General features: G+C 38.8%; 1 protein-coding gene across 1 annotated transcript in view; it reads right to left on the bottom strand.

Annotated features, from left to right (window-relative positions):
- The window catches only part of LOC116592991 (uncharacterized protein C3orf20 homolog), a 128,979-nt gene that overhangs the window by 104,864 nt on the left and 5,724 nt on the right, over positions 1–18,391 (bottom strand). The window contains exons 2-3 of the mRNA XM_032346733.1: positions 11,398–11,470; positions 10,753–10,838 (exon numbers count right to left, since the gene is read on the bottom strand). Of these exons, the coding sequence (XP_032202624.1) occupies positions 10,753–10,838; positions 11,398–11,457 (146 nt within the window). The 5' untranslated portion in view covers positions 11,458–11,470. The remainder of the gene's footprint in view (positions 1–10,752; positions 10,839–11,397; positions 11,471–18,391) is intronic.

Genomic DNA, 18,391 nt, shown 5'->3' with positions numbered 1-18,391 from the left:
ACAAGGAAATAAAGGCCTTAAATGACACACTGGACCAGATGGACATCACAGATATATTCAGAACATTCCATCCCAAAGCAACAGAATACATATTCTTCTCTAGTGCACATGGAACATTCTCCAGAATAGATCACATCCTGGGTCATAAATCAGGTCTCAACCAGTATCAAAAGATTGGGGTCATTCCCTGCATATTTTCAGACCACAATGCTCTGAAGCTAGAACCCAATCACAAGAGGAAATTTGGAAAGATCCCAAATACATGGAGACTAAAGAGCATCCTTCTAAAGAATGAATGGGTCAACCAGGAAATTAAAGAAGAATGGAAAAAATTCATGGAAACAAATGAAAAATGAAAACACAATGGTTCAAAATCTGTGGGACAGAGCAAAAGCAGTCCTGAGAGGAAAATATATAGTGATACAAGCCTTTCTCAAGAAACAAGAAAGGTCTCAAATATACAACCTAAGCCTATACCTAAAGGAGCTGGAGAAAGAACAACAAAGAAAGCCTAAACCCAGCAGGAGAAGAGAAATAATATAGATCAGATCAGAAATCAATGAAATAGAAACAAACAAAAAAAAAAAAACAACAGAACAAATCAATGAAACTAGGAGCTGGTTCTTTGAAAAAATTAATAAGACTGATAAACCCCTGGCCAGACTTATCAAAAAGAAAAGAGAAAGGACCCAAACTAATAAAATCATGAATGAAAGAGGAGAGATCACAGCTAACACCAAAGAAATACAAACAATTATAAGAACATATTATGAGCATCTCTACACCAGAAAATTTGATGATCTGGAAGAAATGGATGCATTTCTAGAGACATATAAACTACCACAACTGAACCAGGAAGAAACAGAAAACCTGAACAGACCCATAACCAGTAAGGAGATTAAAACAGTCATCAAAAATCTCCAAACAGGGACGCCTGGGTGGCTCAGTTGGTTAAGCCGCTGCCTTCGGCTCAGGTCATGATCCCAGCGTCCTGGGATCGAGTCCCACATCGGGCTCCCTGCTTGGCAGGGAGCCTGCTTCTACCTCTGCCTCTGCCTGCCATTCTGTCTGCCTGTGCTTGCTCTTGCTTCTCTATGACAAATAAATAAAATCTTTAAAAAAAAAAAAAATCTCCAAACAAACAAAAGCCCAGGGCCAGACGGCTTCCCAGGGGAATTCTAACAAACATTTAAAGAAGAATTAATTCCTATTCTCCTGAGACTGTTCCAAAAAATAGAAATGGAAGGAAAATTTCCAAACTCATTTTATAAGGCCAGCATCACCTTGATCCCAAAACCAGACAAAAATCCCATCAAAAAAGAGAATTACAGACCAATATCCTCGATGAACCCAGATGTGAAAATTCTCACCAAAATACTAGCCAATAGGATCCAACAGTACACTAAAAGAATTATTCACCACGACCAAGTGGGATTTATTCCAGGGCTGCAAGGTTGGTTCAACATCTGCAAATCAATCAATGTGATACAATACATTAATAAAAGAAAGAACAAGAACCATATGATACTCTCAAAAGATGCTGAAAAAGCTTTTGACAAAGTACAGCATCCCTTCCTGATCAAAACTCTTCAAAGTGTAGTGACAGAGGGCACATACCTCAATATCATCAAAGCCATCTATGAAAAACCCACCGCAAAAATCATCTCAATGGAGAAAAACAGAGTGCTTTTCTGCTAAGGTCAGGAACACCGCACCGATGTCCATTATCACCCCTGCTATTCAACATAGTACTAGAAGTCCTAGCCTTGGGGTGCCTGGGTGGCTCAGTGTGTTAAAGCCTCTGCCTTCGGCTCAGGTCATGATCCCAGTGTCCTGGGATTGAGCCCAGCATCGGGCTCTCTGCTCAGCAGGAAGCCTGCTTCCCCCTCTGTCTCTCTCTGCCTTTCTCTCTGCCTACTTGTGATCTCTGTCTGTCAAATAAACAAACAAAATCTTAAAAAAAAAATCCTAGCCTCAGCAATCAGACAACAAAAAGAAATTAAAGAAATTTGGCAAAGAAGAAGTCAAAGTACCACTCTTTGCAGATGATATGATACCATATTTGGAAAACCCAAAAGACTCTACTCCAAAACTGCTAGAACTTGTACAGGAATTCAGTAAAGTGTCAGGATATAAAATCAATGCACAGAAATCAGCTACATTTCTTTACACCAACAACAAGACAGAAAAAAGAGAAATTAAGGAGTCAATTCCATTTATAATTGCACCCAAAACCATAAGAAACCTAGGAATAAACCTAACCAAAGAGGCAAAGAATCTATATTCAGAAAACTATAAAGTATTCATGAAAGAAATTGAGGAAGACACAAAGAAATGTTCCATGATTATGGACTAGAGGAACAAATATTGTGAAAATGTCTATGTTACCTAAAGCAATCTATACATTTAATGCAATCCCTATCAAAATCCCATCCATTTTTTTTCAAAGAAATGAAACAAATAATCCTAAAATTTATATGGAGCCAGAAAAGACCTCGAATAGCCAGAGGAATATTGAAAAAGAAAGCCAAAGTGAGTGGCATCACAATTCCAGACTTCAAGCTCTGTTACAAAGCTGTCATCATCAAGACAGTATGGTACTGACACAAAAACAGACACATAGGTCAAAGGAACAGAATAGAGAACCCAGAAATAGACCCTCAACTCTATGGTCAACTAATCTTTGACAAAGCAGGAAAGAATGTCCAATGGAAAAGTGACAGTCTCTTCAACAAATGGTGTTGGGAAAATTGGACAGCAATTTTCGAAAATTGCTCAATTTTTGAAAATAGACTCAAAATGGATGAAGGACCTCAATGTGAGAAAGGAATCCATCAAAATCCTTGAGGAGAACACAGGCAGCAACGTCTTTGACCTCAGCCACAGCAACTTCTTCCTAGGAACATCACCAAAGGCAAGGGAAGAAAGGGCAAAAATGAACTACTGGGACTTCATCAAGATCAAAAGCTTTTGCACAGCAAAGGAAACAGTTAACAAAACCAAAAGACAACTGACAGATGGGAAAAGATATTTGCAAATGACATATCAGATAAAGGGCTAGTATCTAAAATCTATAAAGAGCTTATCAAACTCAACACCCAAAGAACAAATAATCCAATCAAGAAATGTGCAGAGGTGGGCGCCTGGGTGGCTCAGTGGGTTAAGCCGCTGCCTTCGACTCAGGTCATGATCTAAGAGTCCTGGGATCGAGTCCCGCATCAGGCTCTCTGCTCAGCAGGGAGCCTGCTTCCTCCTCTCTGCCTGCCTCTCTGCCTGCTTGTGATCTCTCTTTGTCAAATAAATAAATAAAATCTTTTAAAAAAATTAATTAAAAAAAAAAAAAGAAATGGGCAGAGGACATGAATAGTCATTTCTGCAAAGAAGACATCCAGAAGGCCAAGAGACACATGGAAAAAGTCCTCCACATCATTTGGCATCGGGGAAATACAAATCAAAACCACAATGAGAGGGGCACCTGGGTGGCTCAGTGGGTTAAAGCCTCTGCCTTCAGCTCAGGTCATGATCTCAGGGTCCTGGGATCGAGTCCCGCATCGGGCTCTCTGCTCGGCAGGAAGCCTGCTTCCTCCTCTCTCTGCCTTCCTCTCTGCCTACTTCTGATCTGTCTCTGTCAAAGGAATAAATAAAAAAAAAAATTTATAAAAAAAAAAAAAAAAAAAAAACCCACAATGAGAGACCACCTCACACCAGTCAGAATGGCTAAAATTAACAAGTCAGGAAATGACAGATGCTGGCGAGGATGCGGAGAAAGGGGAACCCTCCTACACTGTTGGTGGGAATGCAAGCTGGTGCAACCACTCTGGAAAACAGCATGGAGCTTCCTCAAAATGTTGAAAATAGAACTACTGAAACTCTGTACTCATTAAACATTAACTCTCCATTCCCTGTGGACGTTCAGAGCATGCTACCTCACAATATGCCACTTTGACATGGTGATTATTTTGAAATAATCACCATGATTTATGAAAAACAGTAAATGCAAGAAGTGCATTCTGACCTTCCTTTTTCTTCCTGAAAGCAGGACCTAAAACTCTCATGTGAAGTATGCCCTCCTTATACCAGAGGAAGAAACATTCCTGTCATCAGAGAGGAAGTTGAGCCCAGGAAAAATCTGTACAAACAGACTGGGTTAAACTCTTACCTTCCACATTAGAATTTCTCTAGGATTAACTGCTCTATTCCAATCTCTTTGTCTTGTCACATTCTCACAGTTTATTGCTTTGTCCAACCTACTATATTAGCATTTGGGTCAAACTGTCTGGGTCTTCATTCTTGGGAGGGCTCCTCTATACATGTAAAAATTGGTAGATAAAATTTGTATCTTTATCTCTTACTGATCTGTCTTCTGTCCATCTCAGCAGGAGACTCTGAGAGGATAAGAGAAGAAATTATATACCCTATACCTTTATACCCTATTCCCTCATCCCCCAGGCCCTGGTAACCACCATTCTATTTCCTGTCCCTGTGATTTTGACTACTCTATGAACTTCATGTAGGAGGAAGTATACAATATTTGTTCATTTGTGGCTGTCTTATTTCACTTAGCATAATGTCTTTAAGGTTCAACCACATTGTAGCATGTCAGAATTTCCTTCCTTCTGAAGGCTGAGTAACATTTTATTTTATGTGTGTACCACACTTCGTTTGTCAGTGGACTTGAGTTGCTGCCACCTTTTAGCAATTATGATAATGCTGCTATGAACATGGGTGTATATTATCTGTTGAAGTCCCTGCTTTCACTTCTAGAATTGGAATTGCTGGATCATGTAACTCTATGTTTACTTTTTTGAGGAAATGCCATATCATTTTCTACAGCAACTGCACCATTTCACAGTCCCATCAGCAGTGTACAGGAGTTCCAATTTCTCCACATCCTTGCCAACACTTGCTACCCTCTGTTTTCTATTTTGTTAAAGATTTATTTATTTATTTTAAAGATGGGGGGACACAGGGAGAGAGAATATTTCAAGCAGCGTCCCCACTGAGTTCCGAGCCCGACTGGGGGCTCAAAACTCATGACCCTGAGATCATGAACTGAGCCAGAATCAAGAGTCAGATGCTTAACTGACTGAAGTACCAGGTGCCCCTGTTTTTGTTTTTTAATAGTCATTCTAGTTGGTGTGAAGTGGTATAGATAGAGTTAAAGTTGTTTTGCTTTGAAAGAGCAAAGCTCTGAAAGTTGTTTATATTTGTTCCCATTCTGTATTCAAACCACTCTACAGGTCCCCACATCTCCACACATAAGCCTCTTTCAAGATCACCAAAATCCTTGATCATGCTGAATCCAATGGTCACTATTCAGTCTTCAACTCACACAACTCCCATGTAGTATTTGACATAACTGAACACTCTTAAAACATTTTCTTCATTTGGTTTTCTTTTTTGTTTTTTAAGATCTTATCTATTTATTTGAGAGAGAGAGAGAGAGCACAAGCAGTGGGGAGGGGCCGACGCAGAAGGAGAAGCAGACTCCCTGCTGAACAGTGAGCCCCATATGCGACTCGATCTAGGACCCTGGGATCATGACCTGAGCTAAAGGCAGATGACTTTTTTTTTTTTTTAGATTTTATTTATTTATTTGACAGAGAGATCACAAGTAAGCAGGTGGGGTGGGGTTGCGGAGCAGGCACCCTGCTGTGCAGAGAGCTCGATGTGGGACTCGATCCCAGGACCCTGAAATCATGACCTGAGCTGAAGGCAGAGGCTTAACCCACTAAGCCACCCAGGTACCTCCAAAAGCAGATGCTTAACTGACTAAGCCACCCAGGCACCCTTCATTTGGTTTTCTGAATACCACTTTCTCTATGTTCTCTTCCCTCACTGGATATTACTTCTCCAACTCTTTTGTTGGTTTCGTGTCAACTTTGCCCTCTCACACCTCTCTTCTTCTCTCTACCTATATTTCCCATGTAATCTTACCCAACTGAAAGGCTTTAAAAATCATTTAGACCTTGACAACTCACAAATGTATATATCCAGCTCTGACCTCCCACCTGACCTCCAGACTTGGGTACCCAACTTCCTACATAACACATTTAATAAGCATCTCAAGCTCAACTTAGCCAACATGTTTAAAAAAAGAACTCCTGGTTTTTCCCACCAAACCTGTTCTTCCCTTAGTTTTTACTTACTTCAATAAATAGCAGTTCCATTCTTCCAACTGCTCAGGCCAGGAGTTATCTTTGGAAATCTTTATCTTCTCTTCCTCTCATTCCATAACAAACCTAGTCATCTCTGCCTTAAACTATATCCAGAATGCAACCTCATTGTCCTTTCACAGCTATCTAGATAGCCCCTAGATAGTTGATATAATAAAATCCAGGAGGATAATCAAGCACATTTTCTGGACACTGTTACACAGAATACGCAGAGAAGAAGACACAGTCCTTCCCTTTTTGGGACGTTAAAACCTGTAATCTGATTACCATCTTTATTCATTCATTCAACAAAAACTGATTTCACTACACTATCAGAGGCATGAATAAAAGTTAACTTTAAATGGGCTGTGCTTTGAAATGTTCTCTAAACCAGTTACTCAAAGATTTCTAAGACAGCTACCTGAGTTATTACAATTTAAAAGTGTTTTCTTCCATCAAGTCAATCTGGTAAAACATGTCAACACTCAATGAAATTTCACCTGCATAAAGTTTTTTTAAAACGATGAACAATGGACATTGGGGAGGGTATGTACTATGGTGAGCACTGCAAATTGTATAAGACTGATGAATCACAGACCTGTACCCCTGAAACAAATAATACACTATAAGTTAATAATAAATAAACAAATAAATAAATAAAATGGTAAACAGCACTACAGAGCCATTTGCATTTTTCTTCTAAAGAATAATTCCATTCACATCATTTGAAAAATAATACTAGTTTCCCAACTAGGTATTTAATGTAAAATAAAATGGAATTTTTTTTAAAGATAGAAAGGTATTTTAATTGGCATAAGAATTCTAAATGTAGGGGTACCTGGGTGGCTCAGTAGGTGAGTGTCCTCCTTTGGCTCAGGTCATGATCTCAGGGCCCTGGAATTGAGTCCTGCATGCTCCTCCCTGCTCAGTGGGGAGCCTGCTTCTTCCTCTCCCTCTGCCTCTCCCTCCCTCCACCTGCTCACTCTCTCTCAAATAAATAAATAAAATCTTAAAAAAAAAAATTCTAGGGGCTCCTGGGTGGCTCAGTGGGTTAAGCCACTGCCTTCAGCTTAGGTCATGATCTCAGGGTCCTGGGATCGAGCCCCACATCGGGCTCTCTGCTCAGTGAGGAGCCTGCTTCCCACCCCCAACCCCGCCTACTTGTAATCTCCCTCTCTGTCAAATAAATAAAATCTTTTAAAAAAAAATTCTAAATGTAGATCTTCAATCTTTGATCTCCAGGCATTGTTTATATTTTCATTGATATTTAAAAGATGCAAGACCCATTTTTAAAAACTTTAAATATATTATTATAATAATAACTCATTAAATTTCTATATCTCTTTCTGGCTTTCAAAGTTGCTTTCATAAACATCATTTTATCAAACTCTAATACTAATCCTATGAGTCAGCTATTGTGTTATCTTCATTTTAAGATATTTTCTTTGTAACATCTTATAAATATGGATTCATGATTGTCAGATTGGTCTACTGCTCAAATAAAATGATAAAAACCCTACTTACTACAATAATAATATTAATAGGGTGCCTGGCTGGCTCAGTGGGTTAAGACACTGCCTTCAGCTCAGGTCGTGATTTCAGGGTCCTGGGATCAAGTCCCGCATCGGGCTCTCTGCGCCGGAGGGAGCCTGCTTCCTCTTCCTCCTCTTTTTCTCTCTGCCTGCCTATCTGCCTGCTTGTGATCTCTCTCTGTCAAATAAATAAATAAAATCTTTAAATAATAATAATAAAAATAACATTAATGCAATATTATATTACTAATGTAATCATATATGATTATATTGTTATATATTATATATAATATTACTAATATAATAATATTAATGGTAATTAGTATTACCATTTATTAATTACCTCAGTTTTATCATATGTAAAATAAGGTCAATAATTCTACCTCCTTCAAAGGGTTGATAAGAAATATATGCACTTAAAACATAATATTTATATGTCTGGTTTATTTTTCAGATAGAGGCTCAAATGACGGACTGTCCATTTCAAAACCAGACTTAACAATCTTAACAAGAGATAATCAACAAACAGGGAGCTTGGGTGGCTCAGTCAGTTAAAAGTCTGCCTTTAACTCAGGTCATGATCCCAGGGTCCTGGGGTTGGGCCCCGCATCAGGCTCCCTGCTCAGCGGGGGGCCTGCTTCTCCCTCTGCCTGCTGTTCCTCCTACTTGTGCTCTCTGTCAAATAAATAAATAAAACTTAAAAAAAAGATAATCAATAATGAAGGTCTTGGGACCTGGCCCAGTCTTAAATTGGCCCCACCTCTCTGTGGTAGGCACCACATGTGTGAAGAAATGATTCATTCATTCAAGAAATATTCATCAGGCACAGTTCTGGGCGCTGGAGAGATACGGTGAAGAGGACATAACTCTGCCCCCATGGACCTTATACTATAATTGGGGAAAGACAGGAAGGAAAACATGAAGGAAGAAGAGGGAGGACAGAGACAAGGAAAGGAAATAAAAAGTACGGATAGTGGTAACTGTGACGATAAAAATAAAACAAGACACTGTAATAGAATGATGGGGGGTGCATGTTTGGCTGCTTTGGATTGGGAGATCAGGGATGGTCTTTCTGAGGAGGCTGAAACTAGAATAATGGTCAGGAAGAACTAATATGGCAGAAAAATATTCAAAGCAGAGTGTACAGCAAAAGCAGAGAACCAAAAGGAGGAATGGGTTTGGTTGTTTAAGGAATAGATAGGCCAAAATGGCTGGGGAACAAGTGACATGGCACGGTACTTGAGGAGGATGGAGGACCTACAGGAGAGGAAATGACAGAAGGACTTGCAGTTCATGGTAAGAAATGTGGATTTTATTCCTGGTATAGGGGCAACAGTAGGATAGCCAATGGCATGTTTCTAGGTAGAGTGAACAGAAGCAATACTTAAGACATGCATTAAATGAGAAAGCCAGGCAGCCAATAAAGCCCTAGATAAACAGACCTACCTGTTGCCCATATGACAACCTGAACTCCTTTACTGAGTGCCAATTATAAGCCAAGCACTGTGAATGCAAAATAACCAAGTTACGTTGCATTGCTTTTCAAGCAGAAAGAGTTGGAAATGAAGAAATGATAGACTTCTGAAAAGAGCAGCAACTTGCAGTGGTCTTGAGAAGTTATAGCAGGCTTGAAACAAACAAATTAGTGTATATCAGGGTTTCTCAACTGACATTTTGGACTAGATAATTCTCTGTTGTGGAGGCTGTCCTGTGCATGGTAGGATGTTTAGCAATATCCCTGGTCTCTACCCACTAGATAACAACAGCACCACGCCCCTAAACATGACAGCCCAAAATGCCTTCAGATATGGCCAATGTCCCTTACCGGGCAAAATCACCATTGCTTGAGAACTTATTGGTATAACTGACAGCTTTAACCCTATACAATCTTGAGACATATGGTCTTTTTTTTTTTCTTTTAATTTATTTATCAGACGGGGATCCCAAGTAGGCAGAGAGGCAGGCGGGGCGTAGGAGGGCAGAAGCAGGCTCCCTTCTGAGCAGAAAGCCCAATGTGGGGCTCGATCCCAGGTCCCTGGGACCACGACCTGAGCCAAAGGCAGAGGCTTTAACCCACTGAGCCACCCAGGCGCCCAAGACATATGTTCTAAGACAGGCTGGAGTATTTTAATTTCCAAGTTTAAGAAATTGTAGTAGTAGTAGGTAAAAACATTGTGAAAAGTTTAGTTCCATTATTTCATTTACCTTTGAGGGCAGACACAATTCCATGATTATTAAGTTAAAAATCTCTCTTAAGCCCATTCTATGTGCCAAGCATTGCTTTTGGGACTGGATATATAAATGGTCAAGTAGATTAAAAAAAATCTTCCCTTGGGGTGCAGAGTGGCTCAGTCAGTTAAGTGACTGATTCTTGGTTTCAGCTCAGGTCATGATCTCAGGGTGGTGACATCAAGACCCGCAACTACTCTGTGCTCAGCATGGAGTCTGCTTGGGATTCTTTCCCTTTCCCTCCCTCTCTGCACTACTTCCCCACCTCACCACCCCCCTCCCTTAGCTCTGGGAAGCTCTTTCCCTCTCTCCCTCTCTCTCTCCAATAAAAATATATAAATAATTTTTTTTTCCCTTATAGACCTGATACTCTCGTGGGAGATGTAGGGCAAATGACATAGGAATGACATTTAGAATGTTAAAGAGTGGTAACTGCAAGAGGACAGTTAGGAAGAGGGATAGAGAATGCCAAGGTAGGGAAAGATAGAAATTTGAAAGAGGAAAATCTCAAAAAAGTGATATTTAAGTAAAGACTTAAAAGGAACAGAAAGCATAGGGAACATCTGGTACAAAATCCCTAAAGCAAGAGAGGGGCTGGGTTTGTTGTAGAATAACGAAAAAAGCCAAACCAGAGTGGCTGCTCAGCTATGACAAATTATGCTTCAATTAGCCTCTGATCTGGCTAGAATAAAGTTTTCTGATTGGCTTCATGGTCAGCTTTGAAACGGAAAATATCCTGATATAGTTTCTTGAGGACTGGGGTACAGGGTAGGGAAGCACTGGTCCTGAGCGCCTTAAAACTCTTTGAAAATGTAAAGTAATTCCAGATATTTTACCTATAAGTAGCTCCTGAGGTGTGTCTCAAATAGAGGAAATGGTCTTCACCCTCTCTCTTTTTCCATTTCTTTCTTTTTGGTTTCATCTAAAATGAAAGCAAATTTTCTGATTAAAACACGGAAAAATATTGGTCCAAAGTGAATTATTTTTAGAAAAGTAAATTATAGGGGGCATCTGGGTGGCTCAGTCTGTTTAATGTCTGCCTTCAGCTCAGGTCAGGATTTCTGGGCCCTGGGATCAAGCCCCACATCAGGCTTCCTGCTCAGCAGGGAGTCTGCTTTTCTCTCTCTCTCCTTCTGCCCCTCCACATGGCTAATTCTCTCTCTCTCTCTCTCAAATAAATAAATAAAATCTAAAAAAAGAGAGAGAGAGAGGGAGATGTGGTGACTGGGTGGCTCAGTTGTTAATCATCTGACTTCTGCTCAGGTCATGATCCCCAGATCCTGGAATCAAGCCCTGCGTCAGGCTCCCTGCTTGGTGGGAAGCCTGCTTCTCCCTCTCCCACTCTCCCTGCTTATGTTCCCTCTCTCATTGTCTCTCTCTCTCTCTCTCTTTGTCAATTAAATAAATAAATAAAATCTTTTTTTTTTTTAAAGAGAGAGAGACGTCAACTATAATTTGCTGAGATTGAGATGTATTATTACCTGATCGAAGAAATAGATGGGCTCAATGTCCAAAGATTTAACTTCAGTCAAGTCTCCCATTCTGCTATGAGATCTAAGAAGGAGAAATTAGAACTCTGACAAGTTATCATGTTTGTGGCTGATATTTCAAAGTACTTCATAGTTTTAAAGTTTAGATATTTTATTTTCAATTAAATATTTAAAAATTTTGGGATGGGGGAATACAACTCTTCCTTTATCTACAGTTTCACCTCATGGGCTATCAGCTCAACATAAATGTGATCAGAAGGATCACATGCTATGGGCAAATAAAGCAGTAGCATGTCACTGCCAAGTTTCTCAACCTTGGAACCACTGACATTTTGAATCAGATGATTCTTTGTGGTAAGAAGCTACCTTGTGTCTTGTACGATGTTCAGCAGCATCTCTGGTCTCTACCTACCAGACACCAGTAGCACACCTTTTTACCCAGTGCTGACAAAAGAACGTGTCTCCTGACATTGCCAACTATCTCTTGGAAATCAAAACTGCCCCTGGTAGAGAATGACTATGCCAATGCAATGGCCAAGAAAAAAGGTTTGATGTGGAAGGAACTAGTGAAGATAAGTAACACTGCTGATGACAGGGCTATTAACAGCAATGCCACTCAAAATGTGGTCCCTGGACAAGGGGTCTCAGCATCACCTGGGACTTTATTATAAATGCAAATCCACACTCAAATTTAATGTATACTGTGTCAGAATCCCGGGGGTGGTATTCAAGAGTCTGTGGTTGAACAAGCCCTCCAGGTGATTCTGAAAAATGCCCAAGTTTGGGAAGCACTGACCAAGGTGACCCATTTTACCAAGCAGGCTGTGAAAACCACTCTCGTGACTGGAGGAGAAAGTCTGGGGCTGGCTAACCCAAAGTTAACGGGTCTCCTGGATTTGCAATGGAAAAGATGGATCAGCACACAGTGGAGGACCTGGTAGCAGCCACAGCATCAATGGACTGGGAAATGTGATGGATTGGGGATCGTTAGCTATTACTATTATTATTAAAGAAAATGTTCAGAGGCCCAGGTTGGACTAGCCCTTCCTTAAAGAGAAGTTGGAGAATCCCTTTAAAATGAAGATTGGAGGGAGAACAAAACTTGTATCTACCTAAACATCTGCATCTCACTGTCCTGCCAGAGTAGCTGAAGATTCTGCTTTGAGTAAATTCAGTATCTAAAATCCTTCGTTAAAATGTAAAAATATAGGCATTTACATTGTAACACGTTATATACATTCATGAAAAACCTCATGTCCTGCAATATTGTGCACTAAAAATAAAAGGGTTTATGGGAAAAATAAGGTAGGGCACACCACTTAAAATCTATGCTGCTTTGGAACCAGAGCAAAAAACAAAAACAAAAACAAAAAAACACATGCCAATAATTGGCACCTCAGGAGAAACTTAAACAGCTCAGGCAGGCACTTATAGCCAGATGCTGCTTTGGATATTAAAACAACAACAACAATAACAACACACACACACACACACACACACACACACACACACACAAGATAAGGAGTGCCTGGGTGGCTCAAAGGATTATGCATCTGCCTTCAGCTCAGGTGAGGATCCTAGGCTCAGCAGGGAGTCCACTTCTCCCTCTCCCTCTGCCTCTTCCCCTGCTTGTGCATTCTTTGCCTCTCTTTCTCTCTTAAATGAACAAAACAAAACAAAAATCAAAAACAAAAAACCCCATAAGAATAGAAATGCAAACTTACAGGTACTAAAATAATGTGGATGAAGTATAGCTCCTTGCCAGCGGGGCTGCATTAAAGTGGGCACAGAAAGAAGTGAAACCTTAATATTGTTAAGATGGCAATACTCTGCAGATCATCTACAGATTCAGTGTAATCTCTTTCAAAGTTTCAACGGTCCTTTTCACAGGATTGACATGCTAACATTTCTAATATTCATATGGCAATTCAAGAATCTAGAATAGCCAAAATAATCTCGAGAAAAGAACAAATTTAGAGGATTCACACCTCCCAGTTTCAAAACTTACAAAAGCTACAGTAATCTAAAGAGGTACTGGCATGAATATAGATATATAGATCAGTGAATTAGAGTTGAGTCTAGAAATGAACCCTCAAATTTATGGTTAATTAAGTTTTGGCAAGGGTGCCACACAATTCAATGAAAGAAAAAATAGTCTTTGCAATATATGTTAACAAGGCAACTGGATATCTACATGCAAAAGAATAAAATCAAACCCCTACTACACAGTGTATACAAAAAAATCAATTCAAAATGGATCACAGAATGGAAAAAACATTTGCAAATCATATATGTAATAAGGGTCTAGTATTCAGAATATATAAAGAACTCTTAAACTCAACAATACAAAGAGAAAAGAGATGATTGACTCAATTTAAAAATGGCCAAAGATTTGGATAGACATTTCTCCAAAGAACATGTGCAAATGGCCAATAACACATGAAAAGAGGCTCAACATCATTAGTAATTAGCTAACTGCCAATCAAAACCAAAATGAGATACCACTTTACACCTATTAGGATGACTATAATTTTAAAAAAGACAATAGTAAGTGATGGCAAGGATATAGAGAAATTAGAAACCTCATACACTGCAAGTAGGACTGTACAATGGTACAGTTGCCTTTGAAAACAGTCTGGTAGTTCACTGAAATGTTAAACATAGAATTATCCCATAAGACTCAGACTCAGCAACTGTATTCCTAGATAAGATCCAAGAGAAATGAAAATATATTATGTCCACATCAAAACTTACAATGTTCATAGTAGCATTATTCACAATAGCCAAAAAATAGAAATAACCCAAATGTCTATCAATTGATGCATTAAAAATATTCTATAATTAGACAGTGGTAATGATTATACAGTTGTAACATATTAAAAACCTCAGAATTACACCCTTAAAATGCTTAATTTTCTTTAAAAAGGAGTACCCAAGAGCCTCAACCAGTTCCAGCTTCTACCCCTAACAAACTAGGGATGCCAAATTCCAAAGATCATGTCCTCACAAATATCTAAGTGCCTTAAAAAGTACCAACCTTCTGTCTCACCAGCTTCTGTAATTTTTCAGACCCAAAGAATACTAGAGATCTGTTGGTTCTGACTCCAAATTAACCTTATACAAGAGTTCCATTCAGAACTTCAAGACCAGCTGATTCCATTCGTGTCTTTTATCTCAGTCAACCTCAGTCACTGGAAACGTTAAACTTGCAATTTCTGGATTAAGAGAGCCAACTGAGCACCAAGTCCTCTACATTCTGGAATTTGTAGAAGTTAGGGTTTCTTTATTTTTAATTACCAGAAATTTAACAACACAGAAATATAATATCTTACATATTTGAAGGTAGAGTAACTAGTCTAGGGCTTTCCAGTACAGTAGCTGAATAATATCACCAAGGGCTCAGCACCATCCCATCTTTCTGTTGTGTGTTCTTCAGATTTCAACCCCCAGGATCATTTTCAGATTTGAAAAAACCTAAAAGAAGAAAAGGGACTGGTTTTTTTTGTCTTTTTTTAAAACTTAGGAAACCTTTCCCAGAAGTTTTCAAAGGCTTTTTAAAAAATATTTATTTAGTTACTATTTAATTATATTAAAAATTTTTTGAGTATAGCTGACACACAGTGTTACATTAGTTCTAGGTGTACAACATAGTGATCCAACTTCTCTACACATTATGCCTTGCTCACCACAAGTGTAGTTACCATCTGTCACCATACAATGCTATTATAATATCACTGACTATATTCTCCATGCTGTAACTTTTAAATTTCTTTTTTTAAGATTTTATTTATTTATTTGACAGAGAGAAATCACAAGTAGACGGAGAGGCAGGCAGAGAGAGAGGAGGAAGCAGACTCCCTGCTGAGCAGAGAGCCTGATGCGGGACTGGATCCCAGGACCCTGAGATCATGACCTGAGCCGAAGGCAGCGGCTTAACCCACTGAGCCACCCAGGCGCCCCTGTAACTTTTATTTAAAAAAATTTTTTAAAGATCTAATCTTTATATAATCTTTACACCCAATGTTCGGCTTGAACTTACAAGCCCGAGAACAAGAGTCACACGCTCCAGCAACCGAGCCAGCTAGGTGCCCCTGTACCGTTTATTCCCATGACTTACTCATTCTGTAAATGGAAACTTGTATCCCCTACTCCTCTTCACCTACTTTGGCCATTCCTTCCCCCACCTTCCCTCTGCAACCTTCAGTTTGTTCTCTTTGTTTATTCATTTATTTTGTTTTTTAAAGTCTACATATGAGTGAAATCATACGGTATTTCTTTTTTCTCATTCTGAATTATTTCATCTAGCATTATATCTTCTAGGTGCATCCATGTTATTGCAAATGGAGAGATTTCATGCTTTTTATGGCTGCATATTATTCTACTGTGTGCATGCGTGTGTATGTGTGTGCGCGCATATATATATGTTAATGGACACTTAGATTGTTTCTATATCTTGGCTATTTTAAATAATACTGTAATAAACATAATGGTATATATATCTTTTTAAATTAGTATTTTCATTTTCTTTGGGTAAATACCCAGTAGTAGAATTATTGGATCATATGGTATTTCTATTTTTAATTTTTTGAGGAACCTCTATACTGTTTTCCACAATGGCTGTATCAGTTTACATTCCTGATGACAGTGCATGAGAGTTTTTCCTCCACCTCCTCATCAACACTTATTATTTCTTGTGTTTTTTGATTTTAGTCTTTCTGATAGGTGTGATACTTCATTGTGGTTTTGATTTGCATTTGCCTGATGATTAGTGATGTTAAGCATCTTTTTATGTGTCTGTTGGTCATCTGTATGTCTTCTTTGGAAAAATGTCTATTCAGGTCCTCTACCCATTTCTTAATCAGATTGTTTTTGGGGTGTGGAGTTGTATAAGTTCTTTATATATTTTGGACTTTAACCCCTGATTAAATACATTTTTTCCAAGTATCTTCTACCACTCATTGATTTTTCTTCATGTCTCATTGACCAAAATTGCAACATGTCTTTCCTAAACAAATCACTGGGAATTATTGAAATTGTTGTGTATTGGCTCAGCCCAACCAGGATGTACATTGAAGATACATTCATCTGATGAGGCACATGGTTAGGCAGAGAAGAGTGGACAAGTGAACTAAGGCAGGATTATGTTAGCAAGGGAAAAACTAAAATGAATTCTGAGTAGGCTTCCAACAGTGCCCGTTACAGGCATCTAATGTCTATTGGCTTTCCATCCATTCACATTAAAGCAAAACTTCCTAGTGGACAAAGCCTTCCCCACAAACACAGACATCACAGTTCTTCCACTGCATCATTGTAAAATATGAACAGGCAAGCAACACCATCAGTCATTTAAGGAAAATGTGAAACGTGGAAGTGAAAGATTATAATAAATTATTCTACTTTCAATCATGATATAGTAACTGACAATAGACACAAGACCTTCCACCATAAACAACTATCAAACTGGGCAAAATAAATAACTGTTTTTAGATATTCATCAATAGGAAATATATAACTGTTATCCCTAACCAAAGACAAACAAATGACGAAGCTTCATAATTATGATGGCTTTTTGCCAGAGAGGCACTTTCCACAGGGAAAGGCCAAATAAACCATGGTATCTGCACCAAGGAGATGGAGATATCAGATATCAGTGAGAAGGCAGCTGCACTGAGAAGTCTGCACAGGAAAAGACTCCACAAAAACAAAGAACAATTAGGAAGAGAACAACCATGGAGAACCTATGGGCTGAGAAACAATCAGAGGTTCAACAGGGATGGGAGATACCAGTGTTTCATCCAACCACACTGGAAAGATCTAATTACCCCAGAAATTTAGTAGACACCCCAGAAAGGCCAGGTTTTATGAACAGGGTTAATCTAGCAATATAGTAGCACTGTTCAAGAGAACTATAATGAGGGGCGCCTGGGTGGCTCAGTGGGTTAAAGTCTCTGCCTTCGGCTCCGGTCTTGATCCCAGGGTCCTGGGATCGAGCCCTGCATTGGGCTCTTTGCTCAGCGGGGAGCCTGCTTCCTCCTCTCTCTCTGCCTGCCTCTCTGCCTACTTGTGATCTCTACCTGTCAAATAAATAAATAAAATCTTTAAAAAAAAAAAAAAGAACTATAATGAAAGAAATGTTATTTAAAAATTTCTAGTAACCTCTTGGGAAAAAAAAGTAAAAATAAACAGACAAAATTAATGTAAATAAAATATTTTATTTTACCCAAAATATCTAAAAAGTTACCATTTCAACATGTAACCAATAAAAGAGATTATTTTTTTCCAACATAGGAGACTTTTTAAAAAGATTTTATTTTTAAAGTAATCTCTACACCCAATGTGGGGCTGAAACTCAGATCCCAAAATCAAGGGTTATACTCTCTACCAATTGAGCCATCCAGGAACCCCATCAACTTGGAAGATTATTGAGTTCACAGTCTCTTTTTCATACTAAGTCTTTGAAATTCAGTGTTCATTTTTTTAAAAAAGATTTTATTTATTTATTTATTTTACAGAGAGATCACAAGTAGGCAGAGAGGCAGCCAGAAAGACAGAGAGAGAGTGAGAGAAGAAAAAGACTCCCTGCTGAGCAGAGAGCCTGATGCAGGGCTTCATCCTAAGACCCTGACATCATGACCTAGGCCAAAGGCTTAACTCACTGGGCCACCGAAATTCAGAGTCCATTTTACACTTAAAACACACTTCAATTTGGACTAGTCACATTTCAATTACTTAACAGCCATACATGGTTAGTAGATTTCATATTAAAGAGTCACTCAGAATAGTGTCTGTAGTGGCTAGAATAAGATAACAAATTACTAGACATGAAAAGAACTGGAAAATATGACTCTTAGCCAGGAGAATAAGTTGTAAACACAGAAATGAGAGAGATGATGAACATAGGGGATGAGAACCTGAAAGCAGCTATTATGTATTTAAATATTAATAGGAAAACATAAATGTAATAAGACAACAAATAGAAAATCTT

The sequence above is a fragment of the Mustela erminea genome, chromosome 6, assembly GCF_009829155.1.
Source record: "Mustela erminea isolate mMusErm1 chromosome 6, mMusErm1.Pri, whole genome shotgun sequence".
Classification (NCBI taxonomy): domain Eukaryota; kingdom Metazoa; phylum Chordata; class Mammalia; order Carnivora; family Mustelidae; genus Mustela; species Mustela erminea.
Note: the sequence above shows the minus strand (reverse complement) of the source record. Positions and strands in the feature narration are given on the sequence as shown.